The sequence below is a fragment of the Natrix helvetica genome, assembly GCF_964273705.1.
Source record: "Natrix helvetica genome assembly, chromosome: 3".
Lineage (NCBI taxonomy): Eukaryota > Metazoa > Chordata > Lepidosauria > Squamata > Natricidae > Natrix > Natrix helvetica.
The window spans coordinates 57,978,051-57,997,754 of record NC_138549.1 but is presented as its reverse complement, the minus strand read 5'-3'; the positions used below and the strand labels follow the sequence as shown (position 1 = coordinate 57,997,754).

The following is a 19,704-nucleotide window of genomic DNA, read 5'->3' as shown; positions in this document are numbered from 1 at the left end:
AATCCAGATGAATTTATAACTGGCTGACAAACCACACTCGTTGTGTAGCCCTTACTGGAATTACATTTACAAGGAGGGAAGAAAGCAGTGGTATGCCCCAAAGTTCTGTTTTAGGCTCAGTACTATTCAATTATCTTCATAAATGATTTAGATGAGGAAATAGAAAGGGAACTCATCAAATAGTCCCATAAGATAGGCTCAAGATCCAGAGGACCTCAACAGATTTGAACATTGGGCCCTATCTTAAAAAATGAAATTCAATGTAGAAAAAAGTAAGGTTTTACATTTAAGCAAAAAATGTAGAGACATGTTTGACCTTGGCGGTGGGGGGCTTGGCCAGTGTCACTGCATTAATTGGTTTGCTTAGCTGTGCTGAAATTTACTGCGCAGGTCACAGTTCTTATCTGACAGTGATTTAGTGTGCATGCTCCTTCACATTCCTTAACTTTCTCTTCTGATCTTCTGTTCGCCTGCCAAGAAGGTGGGCAACATAGCTCTTGCCAAAATGTAGTTAATTGAGTTAGTACTTTTATATTTTTATTTTCTTTTATATTAAAAATGTTTTTATTAAATCTTGCTTCGGGTTTATTTTCGCTTATTCAAAAGTATGCTACACGGAATGCCAAGATCCTCACCTCCTTAATTCAGGGCGAAATTCACACTCTAACAAGTTTGACGTGATGAACACATGACTTTGGTACACTCGGTTCTCAAAAAACTCTGGGCCGCTGAACTTCATGCCAAATTGTCTAAGTGTGAATTTCACCAGGAGAGAATTGATTATTTGGGATACCGTATCTCCTACAAAGGTATCGAGATGGACCTAGCAAAAGTCTGGGCTGTCACTGAGTGGGCACCTCCTCGCACCCGCAAGCAACTACAAAGTTTTTTGGGATTTACAAATTTCTATTGCCAATTTATCCCCTCGTTCGCGAGCATTGCACTGCCAATTACAAATCTCCTAAAATCAAAGGGAGAGGTTAAACCTAGGCCGGGTAAGCCTCTGAATTGGACTATGGAATGTCAAATAGCTTTCAAGAAATTGAAGCGATTGTTCGCTGCTAAGCCTGTTTTGAAAAATCCAGACATGGAGCACCATTCATGGTTTAAACTGATGCTAGTGACATGGCAGTGGACACAGTATTGTTCTAAACAAACGCAGAAGGCAAATTGCAACCTTGCACCCTATACCTCATGTAAGCTTACAGAAACAGAAAGGAGATGGGCCATATGGGAAAAAGAAGCTTTTGCTGTCAGATTGGGCCTTGATGACCTGGCAACATTTCCTGGAGGGGGAGAAACACCCTTTTGAAGTATGGGCTGATCATAAAAACCTGGAAGCACAGCGTAAGCTATCACCTAAACAAGTGCCGTGGGCATAGCATTTCAACCATTTCAACTTTATCCTAAAATACATCTCAGAAGAGAAGAACTTTATGGCTGATGCTTTGTCCAGGCTTCCCCAGTACAACAGCACCAGACCCACCATGGTTCATCCAGTCATCCTGGCTAAGAACCTGGCTGCCCCAATGGTTACTAGGTCCAGGGCCCAGTGGACCTAGATGTGATCACAGACCTAATGGACAAACTTAAGAAAGGCCTCGAGTCCAATGACTGGTTCAAAAAACATTCTGATGAATGCATCATGAAAGATGGACTGGCTTGGGTGGGAGCTAAGCTGTATGTTCCTGCCAGCCTAAAAACTGTTGTCCTTCAATAGGCCCGTGACTTGAGAATGGCGGGTCATTTTGGATTTGTAGAAACTTTACATTTGATTAAGAGGCAATTTTGATGGCCTTCCCTGAAAAGAGACATTGAGTCCTACATAGCCAGTTGTCCTGTCTGTGCAGCCACAAAAAGACCTCGAGGGAAGCCCCAAGGTCTCCTTCAAAGTGTTGCCTGTCCTAGGGCCCCATGGAAGGAGATATTGATGGATTTTATTGTTGAGTTACCAGAAAGCCTGTCATTTGGGTAATCACTGATCTGTTCTCTAAACAGGTCCATTTTGTGCCTTGTTCCATGAGCCCATCAGCAAAGTCATTGGCTAAATTGTTTATTTTGCATGTGTATAGATTAAATGGAGTGCCTGAATTCATTATTTCGGACAGGGGGGTCCAATTCACCTCCCACTTTTGGAAAGAGTTCCTGAAATTGATTGGCTCTGCCCAGGGACTAAGCTCCACCCACCATCCGCAGATTAATGGGGCTTGTGAACGAGCTATCTCAATTCTGGAGTAGTACCTTCCGTGTTTTATCAATTATCAACAGGATAATTGGGCTGAACTTTTGCCACATTCAGAGGTGGCGTAAAATAATTCAGTAGATAGCAGTACCAGAATGACCCCTTTTAAAGTTGCATTTGGCCAGGATTTTGTACCGATTCCTGAATTGCCTCAAGAGAAACCTCAAATTTTATCCTTGTCCGAGTGGAGTAATCAACTTCAACAGTTTTGGCCAATGACTCGCAAAGCTTTAGACACGACTCACCATGCTCACAAAAAACAGGCGGATAAAAAAGGGCTAGGCCTAAAGAGTACCAAATTGGGGATAGGGTGTTTTTGTCCACTAAATTTCTATAAACCACCCAGAAATCGAAGAAGCTGGGTCCTAAATATGTGAGTCTGTTTCCCATTGTGAAAATCATAAATTTGGTATCAGTAAAATTGGAGTTGCTGAAAATTTTTTGGAGGATTTATCCCGTATTTCATGTGAACTTACTAAAACCAGAGCACACTTCTTCCATTCATCTGCCTCAACACGCCCTGTTCCTCTTCTTATTGAAGGAGAGCAACATTTTGAAATTAAAAGAATCTTAGATTCCAGGAAACACAGAGGACGCATCCAGTTTTTGGTGTCCTGGAAACATTTTCCTCCTTCCCAGACTGAATGGGTAGACAAATCCCAAGTCAGGGCTCCCAAACTCTTACAGAAGTTCTACACCAAATATCCTGATAAGCCTTAATTTTAATATATGCTGTTGGTTGTTATTGTTGTTTTCTTTTGTTTCTTATTTCCCCAGGGATGATGTCCTTTTCTGAAGGAGGGCCAGATGTCAGCCCCTGCTTCACTTACTTGCTATTGGCTGCCATAGAAATGGGGAGGGTGGGGAGTATGGTATTTGGGATGGGAATAATGTCAGCATTCCAAATATCATCCAGAATTAAATCAGAGTCCAAGGCAGAGCTTTCCTCAAAGTTCCAATTTAATAAGAGAGACATGTTGATACATCTGTGGGAAACCCGAAACTGAAAGCTTCCTGGGGTTCCCACTCAGTTGAAAGTTTATGATCTTTTTTAAAAAATGTTTATTTATTTTTCTTTAAAAAAGACAAAACAACACATACAGCACAAGAGCAGGGAAGTAAAAAAAGAAAAACACACATTTTCATCAAGCATGTCGTTTGGTTACAAGTTTTTGTGCGGTGGTTTTTACAATTAAGGATACGGTCACTAATTATCCATTAAACATAGTTAAATATTTCATTGAGCATTGCATGTTCAAATTACCATTAGTATTCTTTCTTTTGTGACAACCCTTGTTTCTTTACCTCTATAATTATATACTAGGTAACAATAAGTCTTTATAAAATTATATCACCATTCTCTCAAAGATAAAAATAAAGATTAAGTCAAAGAAAAAAAGAAACTCATTACTTCATATAAGACATTTCTACTTTCCATTAGCCTTAGAATTTCCAATCATCCTCAACTCCAAATTTAATTTTCCATTATTATTTGTCAATCCATGTAGTCATTAAATATTTCAGTCTATATTTATATCCATTGTTCATTACATCATCATTATTCCATTTTATATTATAAGATAGTCACCAGCCACAATCATACCTAACAATTTAAATCATCTCACTCTTATACATTAAATACATTATTATTCTTATCTTGTATAAGTAAATAGTCTGTTTCATAGTGAAAGCTTAATATGTATAGAAAGAGAAAAAAAGAGAGATTTTTTCAAAACATTAAGTATAACTTTCTATTATTATTACATATGAGATAGGATAAAGGAAAAAAAAAGATTCATTTCCAGATTTTTTTATCCAGCCATTGATAAAACAAGTCCCATACTTTATAGAATTGCTCATCCTCTAGTTCTCTAATTTCAAATGTAAGTTTACTCATTTCAGCACAGTCCATTATTTTCCGAACAATTTCTTCCTCTGTTGGTAATTTCTCATTTTTCCAGTTTTTAGCAAATACAATTCTAGCAGCTGTTAACACATTTATGATCAAATATTTCAAGTCTTTATTGTATATTTCTGGTATTATTCCCAATAAAAAAAGTTCTGGTTTCAAGTCTATATGTTTATGTATCATTTTCTCCAACCACATGTGTATTTTAGTCCAGTATCTTTTAGCTTCAGGACAGGTCCACCACATGTGGTAGAATGTGCCCGGCGTATGTTGACATTTCCAGCATTTTTCAGACTTATTCTTCGACATTCTTGCTATTCTCGATGGGGATAAGTGCCACCTATAAAACATCTTATACAAATTTTCTTTATATGCAGTTGACATTGTCATTTTATAATTTTGAGTCCACAATTTTTGCCATTTTTCTAAGTCAATCCCATGTCCAAAGTTTTTTCCCCAAGCTAGCATAGTTCCTTTCACTTGTTCTTCATATAATTTCACCTCTAATAAATAATCATAAAAAATTTTAATTAATTTTTCATCATTACCTGTTAAGATTTTATCTAATTCGGTCGGTTTATCATAAAAGCCCTCATTTTTTCGATCTTCATTGTATCTAGAATGTATTTGCACATATGTATACCAATTGAGTTCAATACCTTCTTGTTTCAATTCTTGTATAGATTTAAGTTCACCCTCTGTATTCAATAATTCAGCATATCTAACTGTTTCTTCCCTTTTAAATACTATTGGATATGAAAAGGCTTCAATAGTTGATATCCAGACTGGAATTTTCAAGTAGTGCAACCTCTTAACCTTCTCCCAATTTAATAACAGAGCCTCTCTTATAAAATGGTCTCTAAAATAACCATGCTCTTTAGTTCCTTTATACCATAAGTATACATGCCACCCCAACAGCAGGTCATGACCCTCTAGATTCAAAAGCCTATCATTTCTTAACATTATCCATTCCTTAATCCACATCAAACTAGCTGCCTGATAGTATAACTCCCAATCGGGTAGGCCCCAGCCTCCCCTTGATTTGGAATCTTGTAACAGTTTACGTTTTATTCTTGCTTTTTTCCCTTGCCATATAAATTTCAACACCATTTTATTTAATTCTTCAAAATAGCCTTTCCCCAACTTAATTGGAATAGTCTGGAACAAATATAACAGTCTAGGTAAGATATTCATTTTAATTGTTGCGATTCTACCAATCATTGATAATTGAAGGTTCTCCCATTTCGCCAAGTCTGTTGCAATTTGTTGCTTCAATTTAAGATAATTATCTTCTTTGAGGGTGCTGCATTTGGCTGTTAGGTGAATCCCCAAATATTTAACTTTATTTGTGATTTGCATTTCCAAATTTTCCGCCAATTCTTCTTTTTGTTTTCGGGGTATATTTTTTGTCAAAATCTTTGTTTTATCTTTGTTTATTTTTAAACCTGCAACTTTTCCATACGCCTCAATTTCTCCTATCAGTTTAGGTGCAGATTGAAATGGCTCCTCAAGAATGAAGACTAGATCGTCAGCAAATGCTTGCAACTTGTATTCTTCCTTTTTAATGGTCATTCCCTTTATTTCTTCCTCTTCTCTAATCTTTCTATTTAGTACTTCTAATGTTAAAACAAAAAGCAGTGGTGATAGTGGACAGCCTTGTCTCGTACCTCTTTTAATTTCGATTGGATCCGTCAGTTCTCCATTTATCATTATCTTGGCTGTTTGCTTGTGGTAAATCGTTTGTATAGCTTGAATAAAGTTCTTACCAAAGTTCATCTGTTCCATTTGTTGTATCATAAACATCCAGTTCACATTATCGAAGGCTTTCTGTGCATCCAGAAACATCAAGGCCATTTGCTTCCCAGAGTGGACCTGATAATATTCTAAGGTATCCAGAATTGTCCTTATATTGTCTCTAATTTGCCTCTTTGGTAAAAAACCATTTTGGTCCGGATGGATGAACCCATTTAAGTATTTTTTCAGTCTCTCTGCCAGTATGGAGGCAAATAGCTTATAGTCTGAGTTCAACAAGGAAATAGGTCTATAGTTCTTAATTTGTGTATGGTCTGCCTCCTCTTTGGGTAGCAATGTAATATATGCCTCCAACCATGAATTAGGTATTTTGCTTTCAATCATTACTTCATTCATGACTTCTAGTAATGGAACGGCCAAGGATTTTTCTAGTGCTCTATAGAATTCCACAGGAAGGCCATCCGGTCCCGGGGCCTTCCCATTATTTTGTCTTTTAAGGGCCTCGGTTAGTTCCATCATTGTTATTTTATCTTCAAGTATAGTTCTAGTATCATTTGGTATTTGGAGGAGTTTGGCATTTTGTAAATATTGTTTCACTTCTTCCTCTTTTATGTTCTCTTGTTCATACAACTTGGCATAGTAATCTTGTATAATTTTCTTTTTTTCCATATTTCCATAGTGCAATTGTCCTTGTTCGTCTCTTAGTTGTAATATTTTCTTGATCTCTCTTTCTTTTCTCAGTTTATATGCCAGCCATCTGCCTGGTTTATTTGCATTTTCAAAATAGTTCTGTTTAGCGCCTCTGATTTTTTGGGCCAGGTCCTCCTTTTCCAGTAGGTCCAGTTTGTGTTTTATTGTGTCCACCTTTATTTTAATCTCTTTCTTTTGTGGAAATTTCTGTAGTTCTTTTTCCAGTGTGCTGTAATCTTTTTCTAGATCCTTAGACACTTGTCTTTTCTTTATGTTTCTCTTTCTTGCATAGTCTATTATCAAACCTCTAGAAAAGGCCTTCATTGTATCCCAGAGATTCTGTAAGGACGTGTCTTCTTTTTTGTTTTCTTTAAAGAAGAAAGTCAATTCTTTTTCCATTTTCTTTACAAATTCTTTCTCTTTCAATATCCTGTTATTTAGTGTCCATCTAGATCTTATTCTTTGTTGTCTCCAACCTATTGCCATTGGATTGTGATCTGCCCAGGTGTTTGACTCAATCTCCACGTCTAGTGCGCTGCTGGATATGCCCGTTGAGGCCCAAATCATGTCAATTCTAGAGAGCGATGAGTGTCTATTTGAATAGAAGGTGTATTGTTTTTTAATGGGGTTCCTTTCTCTCCAAACGTCTTTTAGGTTTATTTCATCCATCATCCTGAAGAAGGACTTTGGGAGTGTTTTTCTATTTTGTTTTGTTGTTTTGTGGGTTTTATAGTCCAAGTTCTGGTCTACAATACCATTGAAGTCTCCCATCATGCAAATGTCAACATAGTCTAGATCAGAAATTTTCTTGTGGATTTTTTTATAAAAGTCATCTTGTTTTTCATTAGGGGCGTAAATTCCAATTAGCAGTATTTTCCTGGCATTGTCCATTATTTCCACCATTAAAATTCTTCCATCTTCGTCTGTATAGATTTGTTTCGCAGGGATTTTATCTTTAATGTAAAAAGTCACACCTCTTTGTTTACAATCCGCTAACGAAGTAAAAATTTTCCCCAGCTTTGGTTGTACTAATAGATGACTGTTAGTTGGCTGAATATGTACTTCTTGTAGGCAAATTATATCTAATTTTAATTTTCCTAATTTGTGGAATATTTTCTTTCGTTTACATGGCGAATTAAGTCCATTTATATTAATTGAGAGTAATTTTATTCCTTCCATCCTTATGTTTTATATATAGGATTTATAGCTCTAGTTGATCTTGGTTCCCGTTGTGCTCTGATCTCTACACCCCCAACAGCACCTTCTTCAATGTCAATTCCACCTACAGCACCCTCTGTCCTCTCAATTTTGGTTATGGGTAGATCCAGCAGTTGCACCGGTGGCTCTTCATTTCCAGGCTTCTCTGCCTTTCCTCTCAAATGTTCTGTGTAGAAAGCTTCTGCCTTCTCAATTGTATCAATTCTGTATCTCTGTCCTTTCCATACAAACATGAGGCCTTCCGGAATCAACCATCTATAGTTAACTCCTATTTTAAGTAAAACTGTAGTCAAAAATTGGTATTTTCTTCTTTTCTCTCTCACCCTTCTCAAAAGAAGGTAGGAAGAAGAAAAGAGGAAGGGAGGAGGAAAAAGGGAAAAAGAGTGTATGGTAGTTAGATGAAAGTAATAAGGGGAGAAAGCAAGATTTGATAAAGGATATAAAAGAGAGGTAGAAGAAGGAGAGGGGCAAAAAGGGAAAGTGAGAGAAAGGGAAAAAAAGACAATCCATATAAGAAAGATAAGGGTAGATAAATGGAGTGGGAGGAGAGAAAGAAAAAATTGTATCTCTGTTATTTCAAAAAAGAAAAAAGGGGGAAAAAACAGAAAAAGAAAAAATTACAGACCAAGAGAAAAAAAAAGAAAAAAAAAAGAAAAAAAATTATTCAGCGCTTCCAGGCTCCAGGACTTCAGGAAAAAAAGAGACAAACAGCACACGCACCAACCAGGAAAAAGAAAAAATCATCACATCCCCAGCAAAATAGTATAGACACTTGATGTAATTTCCAAAGTCACTCCAGTTTTCTCTTATAAGTCTTCCAAGATAAGTTTCCAGACTTTACAGCTCCACAAGGAACAGTCTGCAATAAACAGCTGTGTTCCTTGTCAGGTCTCGACCTTGGATGGATGTTTTTTTCTCAAAATAGTCCCAGCAGTAGGAATTGGCAACAATGTTTCAAAGTCCGCTAGATGGCAGTGTTAAAATAGCAGTGTTAAAATGTATCCAGTCCCTAGCCCCTCGAAGCGCTGCCTTTAGTAAAAGGGAAAGTTAAACTCAGCGAAAAAAGAAAAAAAAGTCTTTTAGGCATTAAAAGGAATAAAGTAAAAAAAAAAGGCTCTAGTGAAGTCACTTTAAAAAAAAAGGGGGGGGGAATTAAAAATAAAGAGAGCTTCAACCGCAATTGTAACAACAGTAATGAAAGTCCCGTCTGGCTTCCGATAGATAAAAAGGGAAGAACAAAAAGCCCAAATGGTTTCAATTAACTCTATTCAAACCCGCCGCTAAGTCTTCGGTTATTTTCTATTTTCCTTTAATCTTCCAAATTAAGGGTGTCCTCTGTATAATTTAAACAAAAAAGAAAGACTTTTTTCAAGTAGTCTCACCAAAACACGGCATGCTTCTCTCTCTCCTGCTCTTGCTTTACGGAGCCTGGGGGCTGGCTCCTGATCGCAGGCAAAAAGGGCTTTCCCCAGGGTTTCCAGAGACTTTGCGAGTGTCTCTGGGTCCCCTGGAATTTCCCCTTACCTCCCACTGTCTCTTCGGGACAGCTTGGGTCCAGTGGACCGTCCAAACGATCAGGATTCAACGGATCATCTGGAGTAACCAGAAGACCCGTGGTAACGCAGCGACGCGTGGCTCCTCCTCCGAAAGTTTATGATCTTGTCCCCATGCCCACAAGTCCATCACATGGTCCAATCTTCCTCTGCATTTCCACCCATCTAGTTCTGGTGAGGTACAGAGGTGCAGAGACAAAGAATGACCTTGGGCTTCTAGAAAGGAATGTTTTTTTTGACAACACATTCTACAATTCTACTCCTTACTATTCCCCCTCCCAATTACCCCACTAATGAAACAGCATAGTAAAGAAAGAAAGAGAGAGAGAGAGAGTGGCAGGCCAAAGATCCTAAAAGGAATATGACTGCAGGCCTGACAAATAAATGGTACAGGAGTGATATGAAAAGGGGAGTTTTCTTCTCACCATCTTCTGCGCATGCTGGTGGCTGGTGTTTGGACTTGGTCAAGGCCAACCATCCTGCATACCAACATGATGATGCCTTTTGGAGATGCACCCCACATGACACCTAAGAGAGTTGCAGATTGGACACTGGGGTGGGGTCGTTGGAGGGAGGGGTCTGGGTTATCATTTCATATGTATTTGTTCGTGCCTTTGTGGGTCAGATCTTGCTTTACTTTCACTGCTATCTTTTCATAACTGGTAAATGTATTTTAATTCCACAAACAATGGAGTTAGGAGTTTTCTTTCTTGGTTATTGATGGAGGCATGCCTTTAGGAATTTATTGCAAGATTTAATAGAATATCTCATTTGTCTGGGATAGTTTGAGGATTCCTGCCCAGGAAAGAGGGTTGATTAGAAGAGCAAATTCTCTTCTAATCCAATGATTCTATTTGTGAGGGATTGCAATCTCTTTCCATGAGACTTCAGTAATATCTTTAGTATGCAGATATTGGCAGAACATTAGAATGAGCACAGCAAGAACATGTGACAGTTCATCCAATAACAGAAACCTCAATTATAACTATGGTTTGTGGGTGGGGGGATTTTTGCAGGCTTCAACACAGAATGATAATGCTTCAGCAGCAGTGTGAAGAATACAGAGTGCTCTTCCAGACCCGGCAGGCTGAATTATATGTCTATGAAGCACAGCATGGACCACTGCAAAAGTCAGTCTCTGGTATGTCCTTACTCCTCCCCACTCAAGCTTTGTTACTATACTACAGGATATTACATTAAAATATTTTAAGATTTCAGAAAGCACCAGGTCCAGCTGAAGCTTCCTGCACAAATACCATACTACTTCTTTCAAATACCATACTACTTCTTTCTGATGCCAGAGCAGTCCAGAACTGCAACTGCCAACCTAGGCTGACAGTATTCCTTTTTTTTGTAGGGAGGCATAAGTTGCTGCTGACAGAAGATGCAAAGAACCAAGGAATTCATGTCATAGGATACCTTCAGGACTATAATACTCTTAAGAAACAGATTTTGGATGCTAAGACTTGGATCCACCAAATGGCATCCCTTCTGCAGTCTGACCTGAAACTACAGGACAACATGGTAACTGGGAAGGCTTGGTTGCTGAGGACAGAGTAGTCTTTCACTGAGTTTTAAATTCCTTAAGGATTCCTTCTTTTGCCACTGGAAACAGTTCTGGCCAAGAGGCTGAATATCCAGGATAAGTGATAATTTATAATCCATCTCCATATTACTGGGAATGGTGCACTGTTGAGCTCTTTCAAGCAAGGAATGGTAAGCTTTTAACCCAAGATTGGGATAGAACAGCATTTATGAAAAGATACTTTATAGAGATGAGAGATGTTACAAGAGAGATAAGAAATCTATAGTCCCTTGCCAGAGGAAGAAAGGAAACATCAAATGATACCAAGGAAGTCAGTGAGGAAAATAGTGTAAGATATTTGCATTAACCAACCTCTCTATTCCACAGATTTTCTGCCAAGAAAACATCAGGAAATTACTTGTCCATACCAGTACTTTGCATCAGATCCTGGAGAAGTCAACTTCCCTCCTTGCAATGTTTTGGAGAGCATCACCTCCCATGTCTCTCAGCTCAGCTCAAATAAGACAACATACAAAGGGAAGTATCTTACTATTACTGCAGAGCAGTTTCTCTCCACTGGAAAATTTGAGGTGACAATTTGATTGGCCTGGATAAATAATAATTGAAAATCCATGTCAATATTACAGAATTCTACAAACCTTTCCCAGTCCAGTTCAAATAGTGCTGATTGGGCTTTTCCATCTATGACAGTATATTGCAACCCCCCCCCCAACCATTTTTCCAACTTGTGACCTGTGTACTAATCCTAGAGCTGTGCCCTTTGATAAGAACATGCCCCTTCGCCTCTATACTCTTCAAGATGGTTTATCTCCCTTCCTCTTTTACTTGGAACACTTTAGCTTTTTAGATTATTTCCAAGTGCCCCTTATTTGCATTCCATTCCATGTTAAAATACCAAAAATTCATAAAGTTTGTTAGGGAGAATTATTAAGGAAATATAAGGGGGACAAGGAAGTATCATTGTTAAGACGATACTACTTCCCCTATTCTTCAATTTGTAGGGGCGTGGCAGAGATGGCCTTATTTTCCCAATCCATTGCAGCTGACCAAATGTTCCATATTGTTTTATCTAGAGTCTCCTGTGATCATTTTGAATGGTTTAGAGTTGCTGGGGCTGAGAAACCCTTCTTATAATTGTTGACAAGCTCTATGACAAGAATAGGGAGGCAAGTAGCATGGCAGATGGATGTATACGGAAACAAAAAAAAAGAGGATACAGAAGTCAACAGTAAGACAAGAATACAAGATAAAATGGGGATATTAATGGAGATGCAAAAACCAGTGAGAATAGTACATAGAGATATAGCTTAGCAATTACAAATTAAAGAGAGAAATTAAAATGGAGAGGTAAAAGAACAGGGAATAGATAGCTCTATGCGTTTTGGCTCTAGATGTGCCCATCCTTAACTCCCCACTACCACCATAAATATACTTTTACATTGGCTCTGTGACTTCTACATAGCTTACAAAAACAGTATTTTAGAAGACTGGGAAGAATTTTAAAATACGTTCTCTTCATATATGAAATGTTACAGTCCATCTAATCTTCCAAGGGACTCTACACATCTAGGTTACTTGATAAAATATAAGACACTTCCTTTTTTAAATAATATGCAATTATTGTAGTCATCCTAAGAGATAAAATACTTGTTTTCACAGGATCAAACAGTAGCTGAAGAAATCCAAATACTTAGAGCCAAGTTGGCTGAGCAAGAGAATTGTGTGCAGAGTGCTAATCATATTAAAGGAAGTATGGAGAACTTCATTCTCACTCACTGTAAGTGTCCTCTTTCCTGGAATGGATTGGAGAGGACCAATGTCCTGTTTCTGGTAGTTAAGCATCCCATGAGCATAACTCTAGAGTATTAATGGGTCTGACTGTATGTCACAATCTTTCCCCACTACATTTTATTCTCTGCATCTCAAACCATTCTTGAATGAATTTGAGGCACTGAATATGTAGATGAGGGGGAAGAGTGACATATTTAACTTTCAAGTTTACAATAGTTGCTCCTGCAAGATCTTGGGAATTTTGTGTTGGAAGGAGTGATATTCTCCTAGAATTTTTCAAGTGTCAAATGCCCAAACAAGCTTTGGAAATCTTTTCCACATGCCACTGAAATGGAACTGGAAATACCTGTCTCAATCTACTCCTTGATGAAAAGGAAGAAAGTTAAATTTGCTAATGAAAGTTACAGTTATAAATTAGACAAAAGGGCTAAAGAATCCTTATGAAACCCTCCTTCCAAAATGACAATGGCTAAGTTTTTTGAAGACAAAATTATTCATCTTCACTTGCTAAGTCTATAGCAAGAAAGAAATATTGGACTTGCCAAGTTAGGCAATTAACACAGAGATGAGTCAGGGACAAACAAAACTAATTCAAGTTATGGTTGACACTTTCTTTGCTACAGTGACTAGAACATACAACGTGCTGAAGAAAGCAAGAATCAACCTGGAGGTATGTTCACTTTCATCTCTCCTTCATAAGATGCTGGTATTCCAAGAATGAGGATGGAGAGAAGGAAAGTTGTTAATTTATCAGTCCAGAAAGAGGAAGCCTCCAAGTTATTGAGCAAATTGTCCCACTAAAATGTATTGCCTGGGCAACAAAGGTCTTAATTAAGACACATATGAATAATAGCTAATCATTTTTGTGCTTCCCATTCTTGTTTTTTACCTAGCTTTCTTTACTTTTTATATAACAAGATATGGGCTTTTACAATCCTAAAGTTGAGCTTAATATGCTAATATTGATTTCAAGGTGAATGTCTTCAGCAATTGACACTGTTAAACAAATGCCTCAATCTTGATGCAATAAATAGGCATCCTGCTTTTCTGTTCACAGGGCCATCTTTTGGTCTATATATTTGTGGTCAGAACATTAAATTATAACCAAAGGTATTAGCATGTGTTAAAATAACTGCCGTGAATGCTTCAGGGTAGGAGGGGGATATTAGAAAACAAAGCCTAGTAGAAATGCTTGCATCTCTTATTTATATCATTTAATTACAGGGGATATCTCAGCAGCCTAAACCCATTTCTTCCGTTGGCCATTGAAGAAACAGATTCATCCACACAGTCATAAATATGGAGAAAGAAAAATAGATGCAATATTCACTCCTAATTCACCTAAGCTTTTTCAAATCATCTCTTCATATGCTCTGCTGCTAGACTCGGTGGAAAATTTATTTGGAAATGCTCCAGACATTTCTGCAATGCAATAACTGGACTAAAGTTATGTATATGGAGTGTGCAAATACACACAGAGACTAGACTATAACCAAAATGCTATTGCAAGAGAAAAGGATGCTGTACGAATGGCACCCTCAGAGAGGTGTCTTGTCTTAGTATTTGATTCTTTAGAGTATGGTGCAAGAGTCTGCTTATGTTATAGAATTAATGATCATCCATTATCATTACTATGGTTGATTGTACAATCAGCCAGATGTTTAGATTGAATTTGGCAGTTTCTTCCACCTATCGAGCCCTGCCCAAGGACAAGGAAATCAGATGTAATTGTTTTATGGTGTTAAAAGGTATCATTGCAAGATGGATATAAGCTCTTTCCAGTAAAGTTGTCTTTTGCAATTGAGTAATGGTGATTTTGTCAGTACTGATGGTATACGTGGTGCTCCAGGTGTTTGAGATTGCATTCAATTATTGTAACTACCTTGCTTCAAAGGAATATGACCTTGATGTATTCTTGGCAAGGGAGACCTTGTCAGCCTGACAAAATGCATTTATTTGATGCATTCTTTTGGATTAGCTGAATTCCCACATTAAAAAAAACCTATCTGCAATTTGCAGATGATGGAAATTGGTTCATTAATGGCATCATTTTTTTTCTTTTTCTCTGTATAAACAGGCCTGTACTGCCTTCCAAATATAGCAGCTTTTCTTATTATTGCAAACATTGCCATTCTCTTGCCATTTTAAGAGACTTTCAATGTGAGTTATAGGCCTGAAATTAGCTTGGAGGCCTTAAGACAGGGGTGTCAAACTCAGATCATCACAGTGGTGTCACATGACGTATCGTGACTTTTTTCCTTCACTAAACTGGGTGTGAGCAGCACATGACGCATCCGCCCTGTAGGCCACAAGTTTGACAGCCCTGCCTTAAAATACAACCTAGAAGAGGGAAACCCTGTGAAAAGCAGCTTTTAAAGCCGTCAGTGAATGTATCTTTCTTCTAAGTTGTTTAAATTAAGAACTAAGGAAACATTTTTGACAGTAGCTTTATTTGGATGACCAGAATAGAAAGTCTGGAGAACTATGATTTACTCATATTTATGATATTGACTTTATTCCATATGTTTATTCAACAATAAACCTGAGATGTGACCTAGAGTGGAGTTTTATCTTTAATTTTCAATTGATCTAAAATGATTGACTGGATCAATTTAATAATGTTCAAGATGTCTTAAAGAAGCAAATTCATAGATTAGGTCTGTTTCTTCCACCTGGTTTGTCCAAACAAGGACAAAAGACCTTTTGGTACAAAGCAAAGTTTAACAGCTACAGTTCCTCTGAGATGGAGTAAACATATTACAATGGATTTGACAAAGGAGCAATGCGCTTGGAGGCACTTGGTGCAATGCACGAGGCACAGATGTGCAGGAAGAGTTTTGCCATTATTTATCTTCATCACCTCATGACTGTATTGCTTTTCTGATTTTAAAAAATCTCTTTTTTAAAAAAGGAAGTCTTGTTGATTGTATTTTGAAAGATATACCTGTTGCATGCAACTGTTAAAGGTGGGGCCTACTTTTCTGCACCACTCTCACTTATGAAGTGCTTGCCCAGGTAAGTTTTTTGCCAGGTGTTTTATTGTTGGATTGGTCTGGTTCTTTTTTTCCTTTGCATTTTAACCACTTAGTATCTGAGTATTTCTCTTTTAAGTATTTATCTTATTAAGAGAATACTCTTAATAGTTGCTGGTACTAAGTAACTGTTACAGTTTTGTGCCACCGATTTTTTAAAAAAACTGTCCCAAAATGTTTTTGAAGTCATGGTATTACTATATTACAAAAGCCTTATTTTCTTATTTTTCTCTCAATATCAGATAAGAAACTAAGCAAGAAGACAAGTTCAGGCTAAGAACAAAATATCTTACTTCCCAAGTTGGTCTGTGCTGTTCTCAGAGACTCCAATCACTAGAAATAAAAACTTTCTACTAATCACCCCAAGAAAGGCCTCTAAACTAACTGAAAATTCAACAGGAACTTAGAATTGTTTATTCTTGTTTCATATTTTTATTACTTTGGCCTAAATTTTATGAATCACATTTCTATGGATTTTTTAATACATATTAAAAGTGGATCTAGACCTCTAAATTACCTCTGGAAGATTATTCAGACAGAATATTTGAATAGCATCAATTAAAGACTGAGTCAAAAGAGCTACTCCCCAATAGAAATGTTAGGATACATTAACAAGATAATACAAGTACCAGTTGCACCCTATCTGTGTACTCCAATAGGACAAGAGTAGGGATTAGACTTTTTCCCTGTCACTGCAAGCAGGTACAGTGTTTCATATCTGAACTAGAGAAGATTCAGCTTGTCCAGTTCTTTCTGATTTCAAGAATTTTTTGAACAAGAACAAATTATACTACCTTTGCAATTAGACATAGATCGGATCTGGCAAGACAGAACAAGTTCTTGAGACAACATGCAATGGAAGGCATTTTGGTGAAGGGGCAGGGTTTCAGGAGGCAAAAATGTGCTGTATTCAGTGTATAAGACGCACCCAGATTTTCAGCCTCTTTTTTTGAGGAAAAAAGGTGCATCTTATACTCCAAAAAATACGGTAAATACATGGAAAGAAAAAAAACTGAAAATCAAGAGGCGAAAGAAGCCCAAGGGAAGCTTTAAACAAAAGCTTAAGCAATTTGAAGGGTGATTTTCAGGACTGTCTTATTTCTTTCTAAAATCCCTGATTTTAGAATTTATCGGATAATCAGTTGTTTTTGACAGATTGTTTAAGGTTGGATTTGGGAATAAGAGAGCCATCTACTGGAAGAAGAGAAATACTACAGCACTATAGCTGCAGTATATCCCATGAAAGTGAACTCAATACACATAAAGTCTAATACATAGAATAGAAGTTACAACATCTGGAGACACCTGACCTTGGCTTTATGTTAGAAGATGACTTGGATAATTTGACAATACTTAATGAGGTTTTTTTTCACCTTCTGAAAATTTATAAAAGGGAACTAATATGCAAATAACTAAATTTTATTAAAATTGGCTATTAGATTATGGATCTGAAAGATTGGAGGAATCTAGTGGATTAATTTGGATTTGGACTATTAATGTTATTTAACAGAACATTCTATGAGACAAAAGAAGAAAGGTATAGAAGAAAAAAGAATGAAAGTTAAATACTTTAGAATTTGGACAATTGGGAAGATATATAATTGGAAATCTATAAAGCTGTAAATTACTAAAGAATTTTAAAGCTTATAAATTTAGGGGGTTTGGAGGTATACTTACAGGATTGATGAAATTTTATTAAGCAGGAGTTTTTAAATATCAAGATGTTGGAACCACAGAAATATACTAGATATTTTATTAAATTGTTATAAAATGGATCTTCAGGGGAAAATAGAGGCATATGAAGAAACATTCTTGATTTTAAAAAGTGTGTGTGAATTTATAAAGAACAATAAGGAGACAAGGGGATTGTTTAAAGACACAGAAATGAATGTATAAGTCACTCAACAATTGGAAGGAAAGAGCAACATGATATTCAGGAAATAGATCAGAAATTAGAAGAAGTGGTAGAAGGGAAAAATCAAAATGTGATGCAAGAAGCTAAAAATAAAACAAAGGACTAATAAATAGGAATGAATTAGATAACTCCTTAAAAGTTTATAATAGAATAGAGAGGGGGAAAATCTCTTCCAAAAAAAAGATTTAGATGGGAAAAAGAAAAATCTCTTTTTTAAAAAAGGAAGTCTTGTTGATGGGTGTTCAAATAACACAGCAGAAAGAGACAAAGGGCACCCAGAAGGGAACGATCAGTAGGCACATATATATCAAAAACAGCTACAAGAGTCCAAGAGAGAGAGATAAAAGGCTGACTAAAAAGTCAATAAATGATGGAATTTTTAAAAAGGTGAAGAGATGATGTGGATAATGAGAAAATATATTAATAAAATGGAAAAATACAAATAGGGAAAATAGTAGTATATATATATTAACAGATAACACAACTTATAATTAAAATAAATTAAGCTTAGTAGATGAAAATTTAGAATTAATTAATCTAATTGTATTATCAACATTAATAATGTGTTAAAGTATATTGTGAATTTAAAATATTAAGGATTAGAAATTGTGTGGATTTTGAGATACACTCCCAGATTAAATATTGTTAATATTTGGCTTTATTAGTAACCTTACACATTTGGAATACTGAAGTTATGGTGGAATAATGTAATTCTTAAAATATTAAATAATAGTAATTTAGTAAAGGTAAAGATTCCCCTTGCACATATGTGCTAGTCATTCCTGACTCTAGGGGGCAATGCTCATCTCCATTACAAAGCTGAAGAGCCAGTGCTGTCTTAAAACGTCTCCGTGGTCATGTGGCCAGCATGATTAAATGTCAAAGGCGCACGGAACACTTTTACCTTCTCACCACAGGTGGTCCCTATTTTTCTACTTGCATAACTGCTAGGTTGGCAGAAGCTGGGACAAGTAATGGGAGCTCACTCCATTATGCAGCGCTAGGGATTTGTAGCGCTGAACTGCTGACCTTTCTGATCGACAAGCTCAGCATCTTAGCCTCAGAGCTATTACGTCCCTAGTAATTTAGTAGGGGATAATGTTTAAATGAATTAATGGGGAAAATGATAACGAATTATAAAGAGAGAATAGTATTGTTGAAGTTGGAAGATTAGGATTACACATACCTATTTGTATTATTATTGTTATCATTGTTTAAAAAAGATTTGACCCAGTCAATACACTGTCCACAAACTATGTATGGTGTGAAAAGAAAACTGCAAATAAAACATGTTTTTTTTTAGAAAAAGAAACAATCTCCATTTTAACAACAACAATTACCGGTACTAATGGATTTTGGATTAGACTCAAAGATCCATACTTGGTTCTGCACCAGTTCAAAACCAGTCAAGCTATGCATAATCACAGAATTGCAGGGCTGTAAGAAAGCGTGGGAGGTCTTCTAGACCTTTGAAAACCAATTTTATTTTTTAAAATGTTTTCTTTAATTCTATCTATCAGCTGTATATCAAAGTCCATGGCTTATAAAATAGGTAAAACAGATACTGATGTTACCAAATACTTTCAGATTTTGGGCTATCGCAAAAACATGGCTGCCCTATCCTGTGATGGGTTTTTGGGGGGAGGGGGAAGGTGATGTATAAGTGAATTCAAAACATTATAATTTCTAAGTATTTTCTTCAAAACCCTTAAAGAAAATATTTCCTGTCAGCACAGGGCAACGCAGGTATCACTGTGAACACAGTGATTATACGTGTTCAATCATAGCTATCAATATTCTCTTCTATCGGTACAATGATGCGCGCACTGTGTATAGGTAAAGGTTTCCCTGTCCAGTCTGTCGTGCTTCAGGGGACGATGCTCATCTTCGTTTCTTAGCCAAGGGAGCCAGTGTTGATTTTAAAACGTACAGCATTTTTTTTACTGTGGATTACAGTGCCCGTAAATTCTGTTTTTGAAATCTTCGCATATCCGCCGCTTTCGAAGAAAGCCAAAATCAAATGATCAAACACTTAAAAACACCCACAGCACAAGGA

The 19,704-nt window shown here is 36.8% G+C and overlaps 1 protein-coding gene across 1 annotated transcript in view; it reads left to right on the top strand.

The window, feature by feature from the left end:
• The window catches only part of PDE4DIP (phosphodiesterase 4D interacting protein), a 356,229-nt gene extending 340,971 nt beyond the window's left edge, over positions 1-15,258 (top strand). Inside the window, exons 35-40 of the mRNA XM_081947133.1 lie at positions 10,381-10,505; positions 10,722-10,888; positions 11,277-11,427; positions 12,571-12,687; positions 13,325-13,371; positions 13,926-15,258. Coding sequence (XP_081803259.1) covers positions 10,381-10,505; positions 10,722-10,888; positions 11,277-11,427; positions 12,571-12,687; positions 13,325-13,371; positions 13,926-13,970 — 652 coding nt within the window. The 3' untranslated portion in view covers positions 13,971-15,258. The remainder of the gene's footprint in view (positions 1-10,380; positions 10,506-10,721; positions 10,889-11,276; positions 11,428-12,570; positions 12,688-13,324; positions 13,372-13,925) is intronic.
• The last annotated feature ends 4,446 nt before the right edge of the window (positions 15,259-19,704 follow it).